Source organism: Podarcis pityusensis (genome assembly GCF_964106645.2).
Source record: "Podarcis pityusensis genome assembly, chromosome: 4".
NCBI lineage: Eukaryota > Metazoa > Chordata > Lepidosauria > Squamata > Lacertidae > Podarcis > Podarcis pityusensis.
Window position 1 is genome coordinate 2,464,114 of NC_138027.1, and position 24,047 is coordinate 2,488,160.

The 24,047-nt window shown below is 47.6% G+C and overlaps 5 protein-coding genes across 10 annotated transcripts in view; 3 read left to right on the forward strand and 2 right to left on the reverse strand.

Moving 5' to 3' along the window:
- Positions 1-24,047, reverse strand: part of LOC308475059 (uncharacterized protein) — a 343,827-nt gene that overhangs the window by 140,688 nt on the left and 179,092 nt on the right. The window lies entirely within an intron of this gene.
- LOC308475087 (uncharacterized protein) overlaps positions 1-24,047 on the forward strand; it is a 171,835-nt gene that overhangs the window by 65,884 nt on the left and 81,904 nt on the right. The gene's annotated exons all lie outside the window — the stretch shown is intronic.
- LOC308475269 (olfactory receptor 51G2-like) lies at positions 3,710-7,541 on the forward strand. The gene has a single exon (XM_081002325.1). The coding sequence runs from the start codon at positions 6,179-6,181 to the stop codon at positions 7,184-7,186; it is 1,008 nt and encodes a 335-aa protein (XP_080858451.1). The 5' UTR covers positions 3,710-6,178; the 3' UTR covers positions 7,187-7,541.
- On the forward strand, positions 13,394-14,933 carry LOC308475303 (olfactory receptor 51G2-like). The gene has a single exon (XM_081002372.1). The coding sequence runs from the start codon at positions 13,550-13,552 to the stop codon at positions 14,483-14,485; it is 936 nt and encodes a 311-aa protein (XP_080858498.1). The 5' UTR covers positions 13,394-13,549; the 3' UTR covers positions 14,486-14,933.
- The window catches only part of LOC308476324 (uncharacterized protein), a 43,596-nt gene continuing 35,083 nt past the window's right edge, over positions 15,535-24,047 (reverse strand). Inside the window, exons 3-5 of the mRNA XM_081003863.1 lie at positions 21,545-21,787; positions 19,938-19,990; positions 15,535-17,859 (exon numbers count right to left, since the gene is read on the reverse strand). Coding sequence (XP_080859989.1) covers positions 16,771-17,859; positions 19,938-19,990; positions 21,545-21,787 — 1,385 coding nt within the window. The 3' untranslated portion in view covers positions 15,535-16,770. The remainder of the gene's footprint in view (positions 17,860-19,937; positions 19,991-21,544; positions 21,788-24,047) is intronic.

A 24,047-nucleotide genomic window follows, 5' to 3' on the forward strand; every position in this document is an offset into this window, starting at 1 on the left:
CATCTTGGGTAGATGCAACGCCCTGGGATCTCAGGTTGCAGCTGCTCCTCCTGCCGTTGTTTCTAAACAGTGAAATGTATATGGCTAGACTGGGAGAAGAAGCGGTTCACCTACAAAGGAACCACAGCAAAAGGAGAAATGGAACACGGGAAGAAGCCCTCTACTGACTCAGACCATCGAGTTCAATGTTTTCTACAGTGACTGGCAGCCAAACTCCTGCGTTTCAGGCAAGGGACATTCCAACCAGCCATCAGGGATTGAACCTTCTGCATGCAAATCGGGTGCTCTATCACTAAGCTACAGGTGCCTTTCCCGTCTACAAAGCCTGCCTCTTCTTAATCTTTCCTGTCTGTGGGGACATTGCACTAGGGTAGTAGTCAGAGACTGTCTCAGACAGTGAATGGAAAAGGTACCGTATTTTTCGCTCTATAACACGCACCCGACCATAACACGCACGTAGTTTTTAGAGGAGGAAAATCCATAGGCATGCCACCCGTAGGCATTCCCTCCATAACACGTACAGACATTTCCCCTTACTTTCTAGGAGGAAAAAAGTGAGTGTTATGGTGCAAAAAATACGGTAAGTTTGAGGGGGTGGAGAAGATTCAGAGGGAAGCCCTGGCTGGGAGTGGAGGGGGACACTCTCAAATTCATAATATTGTTACACGCCGCCCCATCTCCACAAGAGTGAGATTCCAGACGTTGCATGCCCACCTATTAGGGTCTGTGTTCCCTTTTGGGACAATGAGGCACAGTGGAGAATGTAGTGTCTTTATGATACATGGTTTTATTTACACATACATGCAACCTGCACCTAGATGGAGAGATTGCAGAGCCATCCTATGAAGGTCTGGTTTCCCCCATAAGGGCAGCATTGGATTCAAAGGACAGCAAAAAGCCACCCTCTGTGTCTTTTGGTTTCAGCTTGTCATTTCCAGCTCACTTGAAGTGCTGCCCCTCCTTCTCCTTCTCTACTGAGCTACCTCGCTACTAACTGACTCCAAAGACCTCCCCCAGGCTACATCATCCAAAGGTGAAACCCCAAACCTAGACTTTGCCTCTGCCCACTGGCACCCAGCAGAGAAGGAGTCCCACTCCCCCTTGCCAGGCAGTCTTGCCCTCCAATGGTTTTCTTGATGGGCCATCACTGGCCTTTGTCCCCTGCTTATGGCCCATCCAGCTAGCTCCACAGAGCTGGTTTGCCTTGTTAGCATAACTAAATTCAGGGGGTTTCTGTGTTTGGCAAAGTTTAATCAACAGCAGTCACAAAATCAAAAGACACCTACTTCTTGGGAGAAAAGCAATGGCAAACCTAGACAGCATCTTAAAAAGCAGAGCCATGGTTTTCCCAGTAGTGATGTATGGAAGTGAGAGCTGGACCATAAGGAAGGCTGATTGCTGAAGAATTGATGCTTTTGAATTATGGTGCTGGAGGAGACTCTTGAGAGTCCCATGGACTGTAAGAAGATCAAACCGATCCATTCTGAAGGAAATCAGCCCTGAGTGCTCACTGGAAGGACAGATCGTGAAACTGAGGCTCCAAGACTTTGGCCACCTCATGAGAAGAGAAGACTCCCTGGAAAAGACCCTGATGTTGGGAAAGATGGAGGGCACAAAGAGAAGGGGACGACAGAGGACGAGATGGTTGGACAGTGTTCTCGAAGCTACAAACATGAGTCTGACCAAACTGTGGGAGGCAGTGGAAGACACGAATGCCTGGCGTGCTCTGGTCCATGGGGTCACGAAGAGTCAGACACCACTAAACAACAACAACAACCCTTGATTGGTGGGGTATAAATAAAGTTACTACTACTACTACTAAATCCAGGAATCATGGGGAGGACCTGGCACCCAGGAATTTAGGGGAATCTAGCCCCCCACAAACTCATAACAATATTCTGCTGGAGATGTTTTGCTTGAGCTTTGCATTACAGAATCAAAAGTTTTGCAGGATTTTTATTGTGGGCATCACCTGGAATGAACAGATCCATGTTCCCTGACCCCCAGATGAATGCATTTTGTAAGACTGCCATACTCTGAATGTTCTTTACTTGCTCAGAATTCAGGGAAGCAGGTTTCGCTCCTTTGTTGTCAGTTTGCATCATGATTAGCAATGGGTGATCAAGCTCTGAAACTCTAGGGGCCATAAAAGGAATGAAGCCTCCCCCCACATTTCCCAGGACTCTGGTGGTGCTTCTTATGTTCTGATCTGGCAGTGTTTGCCACCTTCATTCATAGGAGGGCTGGAAGCACCAGAAGGAAGGTGCCAGGTGGGTGGACCCAACTGATTAGCACAAAGGAGCGTCTGATATAATTGGAGTGACAGGGACTTTGCTCAAAGGGAGCCATTGAGATTAGGGTTGTGTTTCTCCTGCCTGCACGAGGGAGCAGTAATCTTCAAAAATGTGCCACCCGAAAACAATGAGGAGGATTTGGGGCCCTGGCTTTCGAAGTCCTGAGGGCAACTGCAGGCCCTGGTGTCTGCACTGCAGATGCAAGTGACCTGCAAGTTCCCTGGAACCCTCAGCACCTCGCAGAATTAATCCGGTTAGTTATTCTGCTTCCGTGCGTCTTTTACTGCAAGCTCCCGCAGCTGTTTCATAGGCTAATGTGAGACTGTCCTTGTGTTTCTCTCTGATAATCTGACATGAAAACACAGAGGCTGGCTTGCTTTTCAGGGAAAAGGATCCCTGATGAGGAGGTGTCTTGCCCCATTCTGAACATGCTCCCTTAGGATGGAGAAGTTCCCCAGGAGTTCAGGGGAACTTATTTCCTGGTGAGGATGCTTCGGGTGCTGCTGGTCTTAATCTTGCCCAACAAAATAGCAGCAGGATGAACGGAGAGGTTCAGAGCAATCAAGCAGCTTTCCTTCTCTACCTCTATTTCTAAGTATCTGGAAGCTGCAGTTAGCACAGAATTGCTGACAGGTGGAAGGCCTTGTCAGAGGTAGGTGACTTCAATGTACTCTTTTTGGTGCCTACCGAAAACATTCTTCTTTAGACAAGCCTGTCCAGAAATGTAGAATGTTGATGTGTGCTTTATTCTGTTTTTAGGTTATTGTTAGTTTTATTGATCAGGTTATAGTTTCATTGGTCCCAGTTCGGTAGTGCTTAAATTTTATGCAATGCCTAAATAAGAAACGAATCCGTTCTATGATTCTACATGCCATGCCCTGGGAAGGAACAAGTGGCACCAGCTGCTTTTCCTTGGCGCCATTTGGGTTTGTACATAACAACCTTCCCCAGCCTGCCCACTCCTGCCGGCTTGGTGTTTTGAACTACGGCTCCGTTGGGGCTCCAGGGTGGGGAAAGCAGATGCAAATTCCTTCCCTGCCACCCAGCCCACAGCCTGGCACATGCAGCTACAGCACAGCTCTGGAGTGTATTATTTGTTCAATAAAATATATTTATTTTACATCTGGGAAGCCTTTTGCATTCACCATCACTTGTTATGGAGTGGGAGCAGGCAGAGCTGCATTGGCAAATCTCTTCCTGCACAGCCGGATTGCTGGCAACCTCCCTTAAAGAATGTAAGAGCCTTCATTTGAGGAAGCTGGGTTTGTTTGGCCTGGAAAAGAGACTGAGATAACCATCATATCTATCCCTGGGATAGCTCAGTCGGTAGAGCATGAGACTCTCAGGGTTGTGGGTTTGAGCCCCATGTTGGAAGGGAAAGATTCCTGTATCGCATGGGGTTAGATGCGATACAGATGCGATATTAGATGACCCTTGGAGTCCCTTCCAACTCTACAATTCTAGGATTCTGGGGAAGCGCAGCACAGCAGCAGGAGCAAATGGCAGCAAACAGCCATTGCCCAAGAAGAGAGAGTGTGGCATGGCATGGCACAGTCATGCAGCTGAGCGTTCCGCTGGGTGAATGTTCCCTGAATAAATAGCAGTGGGGAGGGCACAAAACGCAAGAGTGAGCTGTTAGTTAAAAAGCTCCCCCCCCTCTTTTTTCCTGGAATGAGGCACTGGAATTATTCCAGGGAACAGAAGACAGAAGAGTTCCTTCTTCCCACTGTAGGGCATGAAACTAAAAGGAACTGCAAACTGCGAAGCAGCCAAAGTGAAGTGCAAGGCAGGTGCAGTGTGAGACAAAGGGAAGTTATTTAGAGTTTTGAATCAATGCTTCCCTTCCCTTCTGTATAATGCTTGTCAGGTGATTCAAATGCAAAGCAAAAGATGGAATACAGAGCCCAGTCTACATCACATGCTCCTGATGCTTCTCTTCTTCAAAAAGAACCCAAGCCAGAGGTTGTCTTAGGTTCGCGTGACCATTGTGGCTGTACTGGTCATTGCTGCAGAGGGTGCCACTACAATGCTGTAGGATGGAGTGCAAAAGGCAGGGGCAGCGGGGAAATTTTTTAGTGTTGCACAGGTTGCCAATGAAATCTGAGAGGCCAAAGTCTGCCACTGTCCAAGGCATGGCTGCGTAGAGTCTTCCTTGCTGGCCCAGTTCGGATTCAATCTGCAGCTGCAAAAGAAGAATCTCTTAATAGATAAATCACCCAGCTTGAACTTGGCACTTTTTGAATTTGTGCAACAACAATAAAAAGTGCGCTCAACCAGGCGCTCAACAATTTGCATTGATTTTTAGACAGGGTTTACTCTCTCTTCTGTTATTGCTTTGTTCTGCATTAGGCAGCAGGAGTTATTCTGGCTAAGAGAAGGTTGGATAGTGATCTGTTAAGAAAATGGTGTGGTTAGTTTTGGCTGGGCAAATGACAGCAGTTGTGGCCACAAGAATCCACAGCCAGGGGCATTTGAGAAACGTTTGCATTTTAGTCTCACTCTTAGGTGCTTGCAGATAATGGTGATGATCAGGGATCCTAGGGAGAAGACGTGCATTTCCAAGAAGAGCTTTTTGGACTGCAGACACATTGAAACCACCTGATTTATTATTACTATTTTAAGATTTTGCAATTCAGCAACACCCATTTAGTGCAGCAAAGTATAAGTAAGTGGCATTACAAGTAAAACATAAAAGGGGGGCTTGAGAAGAAAGAAAGAAATGACAAATTGAGAGAGCATAAACTTTGGGATTAGTATTGAAAGGAGAGATATCATCAAATACACCATCACTCCAAAAAGTCAGTCCCATGGAGTATAATGGGACTTGCTCCCCAATAACTGCACAGGGATGATGTTCCAAACCTTCTTACTTCCATCAACTGCATGGGAGAGTCACAACCCAACTGATGCTTCAATCCAATGTGCAGTTATTACACTGGCTATACATTCCATATGTTAGTTACCAATGACATAAATCAATCAACTATTGATTATGGTCTACCAACTATTAAAGAAAGTACGAAATCAGATCCTGAATGCTATAATACCATCTCTGTTTAGTGAAGATCAAAATTTATTTCTGTGCAAAATAATTGAGAATGAATGTCCACATCATCTTCATGATCAATTTACATAAGGTAGAAACAAAAAACCCCCAAACAGGTCAGCAAATGTGAGTTTAGTTATGTAAGTATTAATAATTATATTACCTGTCATTAAGTGCTTAATTTTCTCATGCACTTCATCCTCTTGAGCATGCAATGTATTGACCTAGTCACTTAGATGATTTTTTTTTTATAGTGAGTGACTAATAAATCAAATAAAAAATAACAATAAGAATTTTGGAATGAAAAAAGAGATTTGCATAATCCACAATTGGAGGTAGTAAATGCTTCTGAATCCCACTTGCTGGGCGGGAGTTGCTCTTGTGCCTGAGTCCTGCTTGTGCGTTTCCCACTGAGACATCTGGTCGGCCACTGGCCTGATCCTGCCGGCTCTTCTCATGTTCTTATTTGCAGTCTTAGTTTCATTCCTTTTGCCAGCTTTGCATTGGGTGGTCTTGATGAGGCACCTCAAACTCAGTCACCTGTTGACATTAAATTGTCGTTTGTTGCAACCAACATTGCCCAGCTGAGACAAAGCGCAGCTCACTGGCTCCCGAGAAACCTTAGAAATGTGATTTGAGCAGGGAGGTGGTGGCGATGCTGCTGCATTGGCCGTGTGTTACTGCTTTTGCAAGACATACATTGTGCACAGACATTGTACTTTTGTGGTTAAAATTCTCCATGTAAAAGCAAAAGTGATAACTTGTGTGATGACTTTAAGAATAATCATTCAAATGCACAATTGCTTCACTTCTCGTTTCTTGCATCCTTTTCTAGAGAATGGAGCTGCTAGACCCTCCATCAACGATGAGTAATCACACCATTCTTCACCATCCTAATAATACTGCCCTCCCTGGTCTTCTCTTTCTCCTGATGGGTTTTCCTGGACTGGAATCCACCCCATATTGGCTGGCTTTCCCCGTGGGCACAGCCTACCTGCTGTCCGTTCTTGGGAATGGGGCCGTCCTCTTTGTCATAATCACGGAAACAGCCCTCCATTCCCCCATGTACATCTTCCTTGGCCTGCTAGCTGCCTGTGACTTGGGCTTGGCCACAGCCCTCCTGCCCACAATGCTCCGGGTCTTCCTCCTTGGATCAAGGGAGATCAATCTGGATGCTTGCCTCTCCCAGCTCTTCTTCATCCACACGTTCTCCATCATGGAGTCCTCTGTGCTCTTGGCCATGGCCTTTGACCGCTTTGTGGCCATCTGCTACCCTTTGAGGTACACCTCCATTTTGACCAGCTCCAGGCTGGTCCACATTGGCTTGGCCATTGGCCTCCGGGGTGTGGCCTTGCATGTGCCAATCCCCTTTCTTCTCAGGAGGCTGACTTACTGCCACCATATTAACGCCCTTTCTCACTCATACTGCCTGCACCCGGATGTGATGAAGCTGGCCTGCCACAAGTCCAGCAGGGATGGCATCTACGGGCTCTTAGTGGTCTTCTCCACTATGGGTCTGGACCCACTGCTCATTGTCTTGTCTTACATCTGGATCTTGAAGACCGTTGTGGCCATCACCTCGCTGGATGAGCGCCACAAAGCTCTCAACACCTGTGCCTGCCACATCTCTGTGGTCCTGCTGTTCTACACCCCCATGTTGGCATTGTCCTTGATCAGCCGCTTCAAGCTCCACACCCCACCCTTCCTCCACATTCTGTTGTCCTACATCCACTTCCTGGCCCCACCTTTGCTCAACCCCGTGCTCTACTGTGTCAAAATGAAAGAGGTGCGCCAAAGGATATCTGCAAAATTCTTTTTGGCCCAAAGGGTCCATTGGGAAGGCTGAAGACCCTTGTCCACCTGCTCTGCTGCAGAATCAGAAGGGATGCCAGCTCCACGAGGGATCCATTGCCTTTCCCAATAGTTCAAATCTCCCATCTCAACTTACTCCCCTTTTTGTATCTGCTCCCAGCCTAAAACAATGCACATTCCATGTGGCCATGACTTCAACACACAATAGCAAAACAGCATCTTTGAGAGCAAGTTCCATCTTCTGCCAGGTGAAATCTCTATGTAAAATGAACACAGGCTTGCAAATTTGTGCCATAGAATTTGCCTTTTCTTTACACAGAAGCAATCCATGTCCAGTAAGGAAATGGAAGGTCTTGTTTCAGTGCTAATAAAGTTTTTAACCAATTTTCTACTGTTTGTTTGTGGAACTGCTGCAATCACAAAAAGCTGCATAGCTCCATATAGCAAGTCCAACAAATTTAACATGGGATAAAATTTTCATTAACCAGAGTCCACTTCAAATGCATTGTATGTGGTGGACTTTAGTCCACAAAAGTTTCTGCCCTGATAAGTCGGTTAGTCTTGAAGGTGCTGCAAAATTCTGTTCTGCTGTTCCACCCTCTAAACCAAAGTTTGGACCACTGACCACAGTGTGGTCCCATACTCATCCCCAGCACCCCCTACCCTACGCTATAAAAAGCATTATTCGGAATAGGGGTTTGCACAACCCACCAAGGAAGGTAGTGGCACAATAAAATTCAAAACAGTAACCATTATTGCACACTTATTCAAAATCCAATTAAAACTAGTTAGTTTAATGAATTAATTAGTTTAATTAATTCAACAAAATTGATGAGCTTGATCAGTGATTTTTTTTCAAAGTCTGATAGGCGTTCTCACCTCTAGTGCCCTCTTGCCTCTTGACACCCCCCACCCAGGGTGCAGTTCCACACACTTTGGGAAGCATTACTTTAAATGGTGCCTCTGGCACTAAGTGCAGATCCATCTCCCAGCGGAGTCAGCAGAGGGAGGCAATTACAAGCAGGTACCTGCTGGGAGGCTCAAAGCTGGCAGAGCTTCCTCCTTCCCGCAGGGACAAAAGGCCGCAGAGGTGTCAGCCTGGGAAGAACCATAAAGGCCATTTGATTGCTCTGTGGACTACAGGTTCTGCAACAGAATCACTTTCTCACTCATGATTTCTAGGGTTCTGAAGCCCCCAGGACCTGTCTTCTAGATAGATTAGGGTGTGCTGGACCACCTAGTTTTCAGGGTATGAATGCATGCTTCTGTGTGGGAAGAGGTCTGTTTGGGCAGCAAACCAGCAAATGAGCCATTGGTTCTTCCATGCCTACCAGCCATTTTCTCCGTAATGGTACCACATTCAGGACAGATACAAGAAACAATTTCTTCTTGCAGCACATTGTTAAACCATGGAACTCGCTCCCAAAGGAGGCAGTGATGGCCACCAGTGTGGATGGCTTTAAAAGAAGATTGAACAAATTCTTGGAGGAGGAGAGGACGACCGAGGGTGCTCTGCCTGCACAGTCATAGATGGTAATGCTTCTGGAAACTACAGGTGGGGAGACAGTGCTCTTGTGTTTGAATCCTGCTTGTGGGTTTCCCCTTGTGGCATCTAGTTGCCCACTGTGAAAAGGAGACACTGGGCCAGATGGCCCATTGGCCTGATCCAGCAGGTGCTTTTTACCTTCTGGTATGATTTGACACTGATATCTACAGCACTAGTCCAGAGTGTGATCTGGTTCCTGCACAGAGACTTTGGTCTGCATCAGATGCAGGTAGTTGGGGGAGAAGCCAGAGTTGAACAAGCAAAGAGTGGGATGGAGAAAGGAAGGTGAGGTGAAGCGAGGAGGGCTAAGGTGGTCCAGAAAGGTCTGTAGAGGAGCTGGGTCTTGAAAAGGTACTTGAAAGAGGAAAGCGATGGAGCCATCTGCAGACAGAGGAAAGCTGGTCCAAGCAGAGAAGAGGCTGCCCTATACAGAGTCAGGCACAGGTCTCTGCCTGGTCTAGCTGCTGCTGCAGCTGCTGCTGCTGGGGATCTTTTCACCTACCGCTGAGCTACAGCCATGGCACTGCCAATAGAGCAACTCAAGAGCAGCTGTAGATTCGGGACAGACTACATTCTTCTTCACACAATGCAAAATCAATGCCACAGGAGGCAGCGATGGCCCCCATCATGGATGGCTTTAAAAGGGGAATTAGACAAAAGCACACGAAAGCTCATACCAAGAGCAGACTTAGTTGGCTTCTAAAGTGCTACTAGACATTATATATATATATGTGTGTGTGTGTGTGTGTGTGTGTGTGTGTGTGTGTATGTATATGTGTGTGTGTGTGTGTGTGTGTGTGTATATATATATATATATATATATATATATTCCACAGAGGGTAGTTAGGATATCAATGGCTATCCATCACAATGGCTGTGTTACAATCCTAGAACTGTAGAGATGGCACCCTTGCTATCGTAAGGCTTTTTCCGGATTTTGAATTCTTTCTGCCCACCTTGTGTATTCAGTTACAACATCTCACAACTTTAAATGCCTACCCAGATGATTAGAAAGTTGAGGTATTTTTTAATCTGTTTTGATTTTTACCTTTTGTTTGTTTTAATGTAGGGCTGTATTTTCTCTCTCTTGCTTTTACTGTTCTGTTTTCGCTTTGAGGTTTTGTCTCGTTTTGTTTTACAAATGGATAAATTTGTGAAATAAATAGAATAAAATAAATTATTTGAGGACTTGGTGGCACAACTATCCAGCCCCGCAGAGGCTGATGGACCCTGATAGATTCTGCCAAGCCTTGCGGGACCTTGCTCCCCCTGGCAACTCATTGACTGAGCTTGTTGAGGGCTGGAATATCCAGCTCCTGGCAGCCATCAATGAGATCGCACCTAAGCGCCCTCTGCGACCCCACAGAAACCAGGCTCCCTGGTTTACCGAGGAGCTCCGGAAAATGAAGTGGGACCTCAGATGGCTAGAGCGAGTGTGGCAGGGTGCCTGTGACGGAGCCTCAAGAACATCTTATAGGGCTTTTATGAAAACCTACGAGATGGCAGTGAAGGCTGCTAAGAAGTCTTACTTCTCGGCCTCCATTGCATCCGCTAGCTCTCGCCCGGCGCAATTATTTAGTATAATCAGGTCTTTAACGTCCCTTGAGGGACAGCCAAATTTAAATAACAATTTGACACACAGCTGTGAGGCATTTGCGAGCTTTTTTGCAGAGAAGGTCTTGTTGCTCCGCCATGACCTCCCTGCCAATTTGGATACAATAAAGGAACTGGAGGCCCCTCAACTGTCCTCGGGTCCAGTATTGGACCACTTCAACCGGATATCCCCAGCCGATGTGGACAGACTCCTCCGAGCTGGAAAGCCCACCACTTGTCCTCTCGACCCGTGCCCGTCTTGGCTGATTAGAGCGTGTCCAGACGAGGTGTGGGCCCCCCTGGGGGATATCATCAATTTGTCCCTTGGCACGGGGACATTCCCAGGGGAACTGAAGGAGGCAGTGGTGCGCCCGCTCTTAAAGAAAACATCATTAGATCCTTTAGATCTATCCAATTACCGCCCGGTTTCGAATCTTCCGTTCCTGGGTAAGGTGATTGAGAGAGCGGTTGCTGAACAGCTTGGTGGGTTTCTGGATGAAACATCGGCTCTGGATCCATTCTAGTCCGGCTTCCGCGCTGGTCATGGGACTGAGACGGCTCTGGTTGCCCTAACAGATGATCTTCGTAGACAGCTGGATCGAGGTGGGTCGGGGCTGCTGATTCTTCTAGATCTGTGAGCAGCTTTCAACATGGTCGATCATGAACTTCTGGACCACCGCCTTGCCGACATGGGGATCCAGGGCACAGTCCTTCAATGGCTGCGCTCATTTCTCTCTGGTTGGGGACAGAGGGTGGTGCTTGGGGGGGAATTGTCATCGCGCCACTCCTTGGTGTGTGGAGTACCTCAGGGTGCGATACTCTCCCCGATGCTTTTCAACATCTTTATGCGCCCCCTCACCCAGCTTGTCCGGAGTTTTGGGCTGGGTTGCCATCAGTATGCTGATGATACCCAACTCTATCTGTTGATGGATGGCCATCCTGACTCGGCCCCAGACACACTGATCAGATGTTTGGAAGCTGTGGCTGGATGGTTACGTGGGAGCCGGTTGAAACTAAATCCTTCGAAGACAGAGGTCCTGTGGCTGGGATGGGACGATATGGGATTGGGGGGGCAACTCCCATCTCTTGCGGGGGTGCAATTAGTGCCAGCACCGTCCGTTAAGAGTTTGGGTGTAATCTTCGACACCTCCCTTTCCATGTAGGCGCAGATTGCAGCTACAACAAAGGCGGCATTTTTCCATCTCCGCCAAGCTAAGCAGTTGGCTCCTTACCTCTCTCACCCTGACCTAGCCACTGTGATCCACACGACAGTCACCTCCAGACTGGATTATTGTAACTCGCTCTACGTGGGGCTGCCCTTGAGACTGACCCAGAAACTCCAGCGGGTGCAGAATGCTGCAGCGAGACTCCTTATGGGGTCTTTGCTGCGAGATCACATTCACCCGGTGCTATACCAGCTGCACTGGCTCCCGGTGGAGTACAGGATCAGGTTTAAGGTGCTGGTTTATGTTACGGAAAAGCAGCAATGCGGGAGCGAGCTGCGGGTGGCTGGAAAGCAAAACAGGATGTTGATGTTTGGGACTGTACCATGGGAACAAAGGGGCAGTCTATTCACTGTACTGAGCACCGGATGTTAGCTCAGAGTGTCATCTGACCTGTACTGGAAGTACAGGGAGGGGTTTATCTCTCTGCTGTTTGGAGTCTGATGAGTGCAGACACATTTCTCTGTACTGCTGCAAGGACAGAAATAAAGCGATGTAAATACATTTCTGTCTAACTCTTTCCCCTCCCTGGGGAGGCAGGGAGGAGGGGAGAGTGGTGTATTCTTCTCACGCTTGAGAAGGATCGCCGATAGTGACCTAGCCTGTATACTGCCGGGAGACGCAGACGGGGAGGTCAACAAGGATCTTAAGCCGAGTGCCTGGAGAGTGGCCAGTTTCCCTCTGATAAGGCTCAAGAATCCGACAGTTTAAACCTTTAAAGCCCTATACAGCCTAGGATCCTCGTACCTACGGGACCGCCTCTCCTGGTATGCCCCACAGAGAAACTTACGGTCTTCAAATAAAAACATCTTGAAGGTCCCAGGCCACAGAGAAGTTAGGCTGGCCTTAACTAGAGCCAGGGTTTTTTTGGCCGTGGGTCCGATCTGGTGGAACGCTCTGTCACAAGAGACCAGGGCCCTGCGGGACTTGACATCTTTCTGCAGGGCCTGCAAGACAGAGCTGTTCCACCAGGCCTTTGGCCAGGGCACAGCCTGACTCCCTCCCTCGGCAATCTTCGCGGAGCTCTGGCCCAATGGTTGCCAGTGGCTTGAATTAATTAATTTTATAATGAATGATTTTAGAGTGTTGTTTGTGCTGTAATTTTGTACTGTTTTATTGTTGTTAGCCGCCCTGAGCCCGGCTTCGGCTGGGGAGGGCGGGATATAAATAAAATTTATTATTATTTAGGAAAGGAGGCAGGCAGCAAGAAGAGAGAGGGCGAGAGATGGCATTTCTGGGTGCTGGAGAGAGCTTTGGGGAAAGATAAGATCTCTAGAGGGCATTCACTTAGGGTGCTGAGGAACTCCTACCTCCTCTTTGCCGCCCCTCAAAAGTCACTTGCACAACTCCTCTTTCTTCTACAATGAGCCCAATTCTGGCTTTTACATAAGCTCACTTCTAGACAGTTGAATTGGATTTTGTACTGGCATTTGGAAGTAGACAGTACTCTTTTCAGCCCACGACAAAATCGAAATATGCCCTGCAAAAAGAAAACTCTCACTGTAGTCTCATTATTTGAACCATACAATAAGATTGTCTTCCATAAACACGGTTTTAACATCTAGCCCAACTTCCTGCAATGCAGGAATCACAGCTAAAGAATCTCTGACAGATGGCCATCCAGCCTCACCCTGCCTTCTTTCATACAACCAGTCCATGAGATTCCTCTGGCTGTCGGCTTCCTCTGCCTTAGCCTCCCTGTTGCCCCTTGTAGAATTCAACAGGGAGGATGAAGAAGATGGGGACAAAAGTAGAATGAGTTGGCTCTGCCTGTTGTTGGCTCTGGCAACACCCACTTCCCTAAGCCCTACCAGCCCCCACAGCTTTCAGGCAGCTGTGCTATCGAGTTACTACCATTTTTCTGCCTTTTTCGTCTCAGGAGTCCCATCTCCAGAAGACAGGAAAGGACAAAAAGTTGTAAGGAACTCCTTGGATATTCTTCATGCCCTAACCAATGTTGGTTGGTAGTAGGATACCTTTTCCTTACTTGCACCCAAGAGGCTGATGCTCCTGGAGGGACCCACCAGACCACATCATGGATCTCCAAAACAGCACCAAGACCAAGCCACCAGTGGTCTGGCTTACTGGGTTCCCTGGCATGGAATCCAGCCACATCTTGATTTCCATCCCATTCTGCTCCATGTACATCATTTCCATCTTGGGAAATGCCATTATTCTGTTCATTATCAAAACAGACCAAAGCCTCCATGAGCCCATGTACATTTTCCTTTCCATGCTGGCCATGACAGACCTAGGCTTATCCCTCTCCACCATGCCTACCATCCTGGGCATCTTTTGGTTCAACGCCAGAAGAGTCAGCCTGGATGCCTGTTTCACTCAGCTGTTCTTCATCCACTCACTGTCCTTCATAGAATCCTCCGTTCTCTTGGCCATGGCTTTTGACCGCCTCGTGGCCATCCGGAACCCTCTGAGATATGCCTCCATCTTAACTGTGCCGAGGATAAGCAAGATGGGGCTGGCCTTCGTGTTCAGAGGTGTGGCCCTGATTTTCCCACTGCCCTTCCTTCTCAGGAGGCATCAGTACTGCCGGGTCAATGTTCTCTTCCACTCTTTCTGCCTGCACCAAGAGGTGATGAAGCTGGCCTGCTCAGACATCACGGTCAACAGCATCTACGGGATGTTCGTCATCGTCTCCACAGTGGGCGTGGACTCGCTCCTGATCCTGCTGTCTTACATCATGATCCTCAAGACAGTCCTGAGCATCGCCTCGCGGGAGGAGCGCCTCAAGGCCCTCAACACTTGCGTCTCCCACATCTGCGCTGTCTTGCTCTTCTACATGCCCATGATTGGCTTGTCTGTGATTCACAGGTTTGGGAAGGATTCTCCTCTCCTCATCCGCATTTTCATGGGGTATGTTTACCTGCTGGTGCCACCCCTAATGAACCCAGTTGTGTACAGTGTGAAAACAAAGCAGATTCGGGCCAGGATAATCCAGATATTCTCCAAGTGAAGGACCAGCTCCTCATTCTTAGAACCTGTTCTGCTTTTCTGAAATTTGCTGGCAAAGGGGTGGTGGTGGGGAGCCACTCTGCAACAGTTTCAGTGGTGATGGTTGGGAACTCTGGGTCAGATGAGGACAGCTGTGGCCCAGCAAAGCTCATCTTATGTTCCTGGTGAGGTTGTGATCCATGTCCTGGGTAGATGGAGAGAGCAGCAGGTGTCTAAGATTTAAAAAGACCTCCCAGAGTGTCTTACAAAGACCACTAATAAGGCAGTCCCTGTCCCAAGGCTTTAGAATCTAAAATACCCATTTATTTCTCGGGAGTAGGGTTATAGGTTTGGTTTGGTTTTATTATTATATTTTGTGTTCTCATTTTGTATTTTAATGTGAAGCGCCCTGTGTTCTTTGGATGAAGGGTGGTGTACAAATTTAATAAATAAAAAATAAATTTCTACCCAATTCCTTGTTAAGTTTGGTGCATCTGCAGCAGCACAACCAGACACCTTCATCTGCCCCACCTGCAACACAACATGTCCCTCCTGAATCAGTCTCTGCAGCCACAGCAGGTGCTGCAATCTTCCAACAGTTTGACTTCACCTTCAAAGGTTCACTCCTCCATTGTCTCCTGGGACAGACGGATGCCAATCATTTTATTCACCATCCATGTTTTGGCTTTTTACCTTGTTCCTTATTGGCTACATCCACTTTATAATTGCATTTGCATTACCTGGTTTGCCTCAGTAAACAATGAAAATTGTTTCAGATATGACCTTGTGATTTGTGGCCCTTCCTACTTCTTCAGCCGTATCCACTGGGGTGCAATATTGAGCCCAGGTGCGCTTTCCTTTGAGGAAAGGTTGCAGCATTTGAGGCTTTTGAGTTTAGAGAAAAAGTGAGCAAGAGACAACATAATCTTAGTTTATAGAATTTTGCATGGCACAGTGAAAAGCTTTTCTCCCTCTCTTCTAACACCCTGCAATCGTGGAGATCCAATGAAGCTAAATGTTGGAAGATTCATTATCTGTCCTGAATCTTCCAACATTTAGCTTCACTGGATCTCCACGATTGCTAGGTGTTAGAAGAGAGGGAGAAAAACTGTGCAGTGCACAGTCAAACTATGAAACTCCCTCCCACAGGAGGCAGGAATGGCCACCAACCTAGATGGCTTTAAAAGAGAATTAGACACATTCCTAGAAGAGAGGGCTATCAATGGCTATTAGCCCTGATGACTAAGCTCTGCCTCCACAGTTGAATGCTTCTGAATCCCAGTTGCTGGAAACCACAGGAGGGGAGAGTTGCTCTTATACTTGAATCCTGCTTACAGGTTACCCATAAGGGGCGCCTGGTTGGCCACTGTGAGAACAGGAGGCTGGAGTAGATGGGCCACTGGCCTGACCCAGCACAGGCTCTTCTTATGTTCTTATGCTCAGCTGCTGCCACCGGACATTTGCCTCCTTGTGTCAGGTGTGGAGAGTCCTCCCCTCCCTTTGGTATCTTCACAGATAAGAATTAACAAGCAGTTGATAGATTTATAGTCTTTTTATTACAGCATCATGTTGTGAACACAAATGCACAGCTCTCCGCAAGGAGGGCAGTTGGCTAGTCCAATCCTCCTTCCGGCTTCTGCAGCATTTTGAACGCCAACGGGAAGTTCCTCCCTCCCTCTGACTCTGAAATATGCACAAACTGAAATACGCACACTCATATAAGCAGCATAAATTACAAAGTCAGTTAAAAATAATGAGCAACTAAACCATTATTACCATCCACTCTCGATCTACAAAAATCCCAGGAAAAGCAAATAGGCCTTTACATGGTGCTGAAATGACCTAAGAGTTGGTGCCAAAACTGCCTCTAATTTTTTTTTTGGGTGGGGGGCACTCCAAAATCTAGAATTCAGCTTTAAAGAGCAGGCTTTTGCAGGGTGGAGAAAACATGTTCGGACACGGAGCGTTAAAGCTCTGCCTGGAAAGAGAGGGCCAAAAACTGAGTGCGGATAAGCTATTGCACTACTCCTGTTCTTTTGGCAAGAGGTCATTAGAGGCTGACTGGTGTTGTGTGATATACTGCTTTAGTTATACCTCTATACAAGTTGAGCATAGGTGGATGAGAATCTAAGACGAGACTCCTGGATTAGGCCAATGGCCAATCTAGTTCTCAGCCTGTTCTCACAGTGTCCAGCCAGATGCCTGTGGAAACCAGGAAGCAGAGAATGAAGAGCCCTCTCTTCTGTCTGTGGTTTCCCGCAACTGGATGCAGCTGAACTCAAAGAGATGCTCCAAGTTCCTGGCCTTTTATCTGGTTTTGACACAGAAGATCTTGAAGAGACCCTGCTGGATTCTCTTGGTCCTTACTCCATAAATAATGGGGTTCATCATGGGTGGAAGGAGCAGGTATATATTTGCTACCAGAATGTGGACATGGGCAGCCACGTGACCAAACCGGTGGGTTAAGAAGGAGAAAAACGCTGGAGTGTAGAAGACCAGGATGACACAGGCGTGAGAGCCACAGGTGCCAAGAGATTTGACCCGTGCTTCCTTGGAAGGGAGCTGGAAGACAGCCTGGAAAATGAGGATGTAAGACACGATGATCAACACCAAGTCCAGCCCCCCAGTTAGAAAAGCAACCAAGAGACTGTAGGCCCTCTCTGCCCCTGTGTCCACGCAGGTCAGTTTCATCAGAGCCATGAACTCACAGTACGTGTGCAAGATGACGTTGCCTCTGCAATACGGGAGCCATTTCAGGAGGAAAGGGTGCGGGCTCAGGAGGATGGCCCCCCGTAGCACAATGGTCAGTCCCATCTTGGCAACCACATCATTGGTCAGGACCGCTGCATGTCTCAAGGGCTTGCAAATGGCCATGTAGCGGTCAAAGGCCATGGCCAAGATGAACCCTGATTCCATGGTTGAGAAGGAGTGGAGCAAGAAGATTTGGGCCAGGCAGCCATTTATATGGATGCTTCCATGGCCAAACCAGAAAATGCTCAAGATTTTGGGCACAATTGTGGTGGTGACCACAAGATCGGCACCTGCCAGCATGCAGAGGAATAAGTACATGGGCTCATGGAGGCTCGGCTCTCTCTTGACAACTACCAGGAGGAGGCAATTCCCAAGGAGGGTGAGGATGTAGAGACAGCAGAAGGGGATGGAGATCCAGATCTGAACATCCTGCAGGCCTGGAATTCCCACTAAGATGAAGGTGGAAGGGTGGAGCAGGGTCCAGTTGGAAGCCAACATTGTATGCTGAGCTCCTAGGAAAGGCTTCACTGAGCAGCAGCCATGGTATGTCTTTGAGCCTGCAAAGAAAGATCCCAGATAGTATTGTAAATTTGAAGAGGAGTCAGTCTGGATGATGTCACAAGTCCCTTCCAGTTCTTGGGGGTCCTGTACCCAGTGAGGTTAGAATCTGACAAGAGAAGTTTGCTAAACTGGTCAGACAGATTTCTTTCTAAGATAATGGTCTTAGCTGGCCATTTAAGTGTCAGCATCTCAAAAGAATGAGCTGGGTTGCAGGAGCTACAACTAAAAGATGATGCAATCCAGGCTAATGGGTGAGCCTCACCTCAAAGCTGCCAGGTGGAGAGAACAATAGGAGTGCATTGTCTGTGAACTGCTGGAAGTAGGCTAGAAGCTGGAGACACAGAGACTAGCTTGCTCTGTGCTGGATCCAAACCTGTGACTAATGGAGAGCAAAATCTGTTGTGGTATTAATGTAGTGAGCTCCTCCATGCTTATGGGGTGTGCGCTCACAACCATGTATCATAAAGACAACACAGTCTCTGCTGGCCTTCATTCCAAGAAAACTGAACTCCAAGTAAGTGCCTAGAACCCATGGGAGAAACATGAGTGTCAATAATTGACGCTTTTTATTCCAGGGTCTCCCTACTAACCCTACTATCTCCATCCATTTCTTTGATTCAGCTGAATTCAATTTTCTTACCCAAAGGAAGCCCAAAGCAGCTGGGAACACCATGTGCAAACCAATGCAATGATGCCAAAAGACAAACAATTAGAGGAATTATCTAATTAGGGAGCAGGAGGATGCCCTCTGTTTGTGAATGATGTCAAATTGATGGAGATGCTGCAAGAAAAGTAGATAGAGGCAGAAAAGTAAAATATAAGCAGCCCTCACTTCTTGTGGAGGACTTTTCCTGGTCCCTCCAAATTACCTAGAGCGACGGTGGGGTGGGCTCCCTTCCTTTCTGGGAGGCTCTTCAAGCAGTGAATGAGCAACCAGCTCTTAGGGATATCCCAGCTCTGGATTTCCTGCAGTGAGCAGAAATGACTGGACTATATGGCATTCAGGGATCCCTTCCAATGCTATCATTATATGGTTCTACTGACTCACTCTAGACTCTCCCCTTCCCAATATAACAAGTCTCAGTTCCCTCAACTTCTGGTGCCAAGGGATCAAATATTCTGATGCATTTACAGTAACTCTTTGCTCACTCAGCTCTTATCTACAGTTTCTAGGACTGCCTATTGGGTACCAGGCCCAGAGTTTGCTGAAACGTTTGCATGGCACCCTTCCTGTCTCTTGCCCTCTGAATTTGGCACAAGAGTCTCATTTTGACTCCTCCTGGCAAGCTGGTTTCCCCTGGGCTACTCAGCGTCCTCCTACCTCATTTTCTCTGGCACCAGCGGTGAGGAAAACTGAGCCAAGCATTCCCAAACCCCTTTTCCTTCAAGGTCACGATGCCAGGCCCATCAGAGATAACCTCGGTCCTGGAGTGTGCTGAGGCCAGCATCTGAAGGTAGGCCCCGTTAGCATTCTTGGTTGTCATATCCATCCAAAACACGATTGTTTTGTTCAAAATGTAAATCCCTCAGTACATCTTGAAAAAAAGGCCATTGGGTTCTGTACGATGCTTATATTTCACAAAGAATATGCTTGATGCCTCATTTTACCTGAGTTTAAAATATTTCTGTGACTAAATTTCGTGGATTTTTTTTTTTTGATGGGGGGAGGGAACCTGTGTGACCATAATGTAAATGTTTATGCAAGGGCAACATTAAGGTTGCTTAAGCTAATCATTTTTTAAATTTAAAGTACTGGTATTTCTATAAAGTAACCAATGTCAGGAATTTTGAATGTTAAATGTTGGATATGAATAATAATAACAATACTAATATATACCTCACCCATTTGGCTGGACATTTTATAGTTATGTTAAGAATTTTTATTAGTCAATTGGATATTTTCCTAATAAACTGCTCCCTTGACACCCTCTGAAGAACAGCTTTGAATGAGGAGAAAGATCTCATCAGCTGCATGGAGAAAGTGAACTCAGTTAGACTTACTCTTGAGTAAGCCCACACAATCTTATGCACACATTTACCTAAAAGTAAAGCTCCATGGTTGGACCCAGGCAGACTTACTCCCCAAGAAAAGCAGAAAGAACCAAACTGTAAAGTGAGCACGATCCTATCTGTGAGCACTTACTTGGTACTGAAGCACTTACTTCAATAAATGAATCAGAAACTGGTGCAGAAATGGGGCAAAGTAAGCAGAAGGCTGAACAAGGAGAAACGGAGAGAAACCAAGATTAACAGATTCGCCCCTTCCCCATTAAGATCCAAGGACTTTTCTGAAATTCAGTAGCAGTTGCTGGAAGCCGCAGGAGGGGAGATTTCTCTTGTGCTCAGATCCTGCTTGCAGGTCTCCCATTGAGGCATCTGGTTGTCCACTGTGAGAACAGGATGCAGGACTGGACAGGCCATTGGTCTGATCCAGCAGGCTCTGCTTATGTTCTTATTCCCTGTATTTACCTGTTCCTGTGGTAGCAGCAGGTAGAAGGGGAGGGCATCTCCAGAAGGCAGAAATTGGACCTGGGAGGTTTTTATGCACCTCTTGCTCAGGGAGGAGATGGTGCAAATCTGCTGGGAATCTTTTCCCATCAGATTTGCACCATCTGCTGAGAATTGCTACAATCACACTGAGATTCAGCTTGGTTCTAAATGTGTGTTTCATGAACAGTTGTGCAGGCTGGGAGGGGGAGCCTCCCTGAACTGCAGTGGGTGGGTGTTGAGGGTGTGAGTTGGAGCAACCCTCCATCTGGTTGTGGCAATGTCTTAGCACTTAAAAGGATTTCACAGTGTTGTAAGATGAGTGATCGGACAGGAAAGGGTTAATGGACCCAGGAGTCGTACTGCCAGGGGAATGGTTGGAGAGGCCTCTGGAAACTTGGGAAGCATTTTGGAGGGAGGGCCCTGCTCTTTTTCTCAAACCCCACCCCTTTAAGGAAAGATGTTAAGATCTAGGTGTCTGCGAGGGAGAGTGATGGCAGGAGACCGAGAAAGGTACCAATGCACAGAGAGCGGAACCTGAACTCTGCCAGCATCTTAGGGAACTGACTGCCTCCCCGGAGGTCAGATGGGGAACTGCAGGTTTTGAAGTGTTAAACGGTGAGATCCCACCTGTTGTGGGGTGTTCCCCGGGCTTAAGTTGGATCATTAAACAAAAGGCCCTGGCCAAGATAATGAAGCAGAACAGCAGTTAGGAGGCCTGATCTTTATTGTTGCAACAAGACTTCAAGCTGCAAGGAGCAGAGAGAACCCCCAAACAAAGGGTGCTTCTCCTTTTAAAAGTTCCGCATACTTCAGCTGAGCTCTATACATGTCGATATAAGTTGAACATAGGTGGATGAGAATCTAAGAAGAGACTTCCCCTCACCTGAGCTGGGTCTGCAACGCAGGCTTTGACAGCTGCAGTTCCAGGGGAGCCCTTGTTAGGGGGCGCTATTGTATAAGTGCATCGTTGTTGCTGTCAAAATGGATTCTTCTGATTGGTAGTCGGTTTGACAGCTATTTGAATGATAGTTCTTGATTGGCTAGGCATCTGGTGGATGGGGAATCATGAATGAATATTGCAGGGGTCGGCAAACTATGGCCCAGGGGCAAGATGCGGCCTGAAAGGGCCACGAATCTGGACTAGAACGGCCATCTGAAAACCCGTCAAGTGTCTGTGGGGTGGCAAGCATCTCAGCCTGGCTTTTCAGCGGTGCGGGAACTGATTGGTGAACTCCAACATGGCCTTTCATTCATTGAGCCACCGCCAACACGCAGCCACCCATGGCTCCCACAGCAGTGGGGGGCTGAGCAGAGAGTGATGCAGGATGGAGCAGCGAGGGGGCTGGCGGCTTTGGCGAGCTTGTGGGGCTGGCGCTGAGGTTGCAGCTGAAGCTGGCCTTCCTCTTGTGCACGGTGCTGCTGCTCAGCTCCTTCCTGGGGCTGCTGCTGCTCTGGTCATTGCTCTCGCCCCATGCTGAAGAGCCCAGCCCGGGGGGGCAGGGTCCAGGAGAGACGCTGCTTCCTGGCCAAGGGAAGGCAGAGGAGGAGGCGGGGTCTCTGCACCTGGATGGATGGTGGACCTCCCCTCCACCCCGGCAGTCTCCCTTCTCCCTATCCTGCCTGCCGCCCACCCACTTCAGAGGTGCCGGGCTGAAGCCCTCTTTCTCTCTGCCTGGGCGCCTTCCTCTTCAGCCTGGGCCGGCGAGCGGGCCGGGAGGGGCAGCTTCAGCAGCAGCGGTGTCTGCTGTCCCTGCCCAGGCCACCTGTGGCATTGGTGAGGCGCAAGGAAGGGGAAAGGAGCAGTGAGGGGCCCAACAGGGAGTCATGGCCAGCGAGGCGGCAGTGCTTGGGCCCCAGGTCAAACAGATTGCTCACTGGCCTTGCAGACAACTTCATTGTCCAGAAAGTGGGAGAAGCAACAAGAGGAACAGCCATTTTAGATCTGGTCCTAACCAATGTTGATGACCTGGTTAGTGGGGTAGAAGTGGAAGGATCGTTAGGCGCGAGTGATCATGCTCTTCTGAAGTTTACTATACAGCGGAAAGGAGCAGCCAAGCATACTAGGACTCAATTTCTTGACTTTAAGAAAGCCGACTTCATAAAACTTAGGGAAGTGCTGGGTGAGATCCCATGGACAGTAATACTAAAAGGAAAGGGAGTTCATGATGGCTGGGAGTTTGTTAAGAGGGAGATAGTAAAAGCACAACGTCAGGCAATACCAATGAGACGGAAACATGGAAGGTGCCTAAAGAAGCCTGGTTGGCTATCTAAAGAACTTTTAACTGAGTTAAGATTAAAAAAGGATGTGTACAAAAAATGGAAAAGGGGGGAAACCACCAAAGAGGAATTCAAACAAATAGCCAGCACGTGTAGACACAAAGTCAGAAAAGCTAAAGCACAGAATGAACTCAGGCTTGCTAGAGAGGTTAAAAGCAACAAAAAAGGCTTTTATGGGTATGTTCGTAGCAAAAGGAAGAACAAAGAAACAGTGGGGTCACTCAGAGGAGAAGATGGTGAAATGCAAACAGGGGACACAGAAAGGGCTGAACTCCTCAATGCCTTCTTTGCCTCAGTCTTCTCCGATAAAGAAAACAATGCCCGACCTGAAGAATTTGGAGCAAATGATCCAGCAGAGGAAACACAGCCCAGAATAACTAAGGAGATAGTACCAGAATACTTGGCTAGTTTAGATGTATTCAAGTCTCCAGGGCCAGATGAACTGCATCCAAGAGTATTAAAAGAACTGGCAGATGTGATCTCTGAACCACTGGCAGTCATCTTTGAGAATTCCTGGAGAACAGGCGAAGTCCCGGCAGACTGGAGGAGGGCAAATGTTGTCCCTATTTTCAAAAAGGGGAAAAGAGAGGACCCAAATAATTACCACCCAGTCAGTCTGACATCAATACCCGGGAAGATTCTGGAGCAGATCATTAAGCAAACAGTCTGTGAGCACCTAGAAAGGAATGCTGTGATCACCAATAGTCAGCATGGATTTCTGAAAAATAAGTCATGTCAGACTAACCTGATCTCGTTTTTTGACAGAATTACAAGCCTGGTAGATGAAGGGAACGCAGTGGATGTAGCCTACCTTGATTTCAGCAAGGCATTTGACAAGGTGCCCCATGATATTCTTGTAAAGAAGCTGGTAAAATGCGGTCTTGGCTATGCTACCACTCAGTGGATTTGTAACTGGCTGACTGACCGAACCCAAAGGGTGCTCATCAATGGTTCCTCTTCATCCTGGAGAAGAGTGACTAGTGGGGTGCCACAGGGTTCTGTCTTGGGCCCAGTCTTATTCAACATCTTTATCAACGACTTGGATGATGGACTCAAGGGCATCCTGATCAAATTTGCAGATGACACCAAACTGGGAGGGGTGGCTAACACCCCAGAGGACAGGATCATACTTCAAAACGACCTTGACAGATTAGAGAACTGGGCAAAAACAAACAAGATGAATTTTAACAGGGAGAAATGTAAAGTATTGCACTTGGGCAAAAAAAATGAGAGGCACAAATACAAGATGGGTGACACCTGGCTTGAGAGCAGTACATGTGAAAAGGATCTAGGAGTCTTGGTTGACCACCAACTTGACATGAGCCAACAGTGTGACGCGGAAGCTAAAAAAGCCAATGCAAGTCTGTGCTGCATCAATAGGAGTATAGCATCTAGATCAAGGGAAGTAATAGTGCCACTGTATTCTGCTCTGGTCAGACCTCACCTGGAGTACTGTGTCCAGTTCTGGGCACCACAGTTCAAGAAGGACACTGACAAACTGGAAC

Excerpts from the sequence above, each read along its gene's own strand:
- LOC308475303 (XM_081002372.1), top strand. The coding sequence starts at position 13,550 with ATGGATCTCCAAAACAGCACCAAGACCAAGCCACCAGTGGTCTGGCTT.
- LOC308475269 (XM_081002325.1), top strand. The coding sequence starts at position 6,179 with ATGGAGCTGCTAGACCCTCCATCAACGATGAGTAATCACACCATTCTT.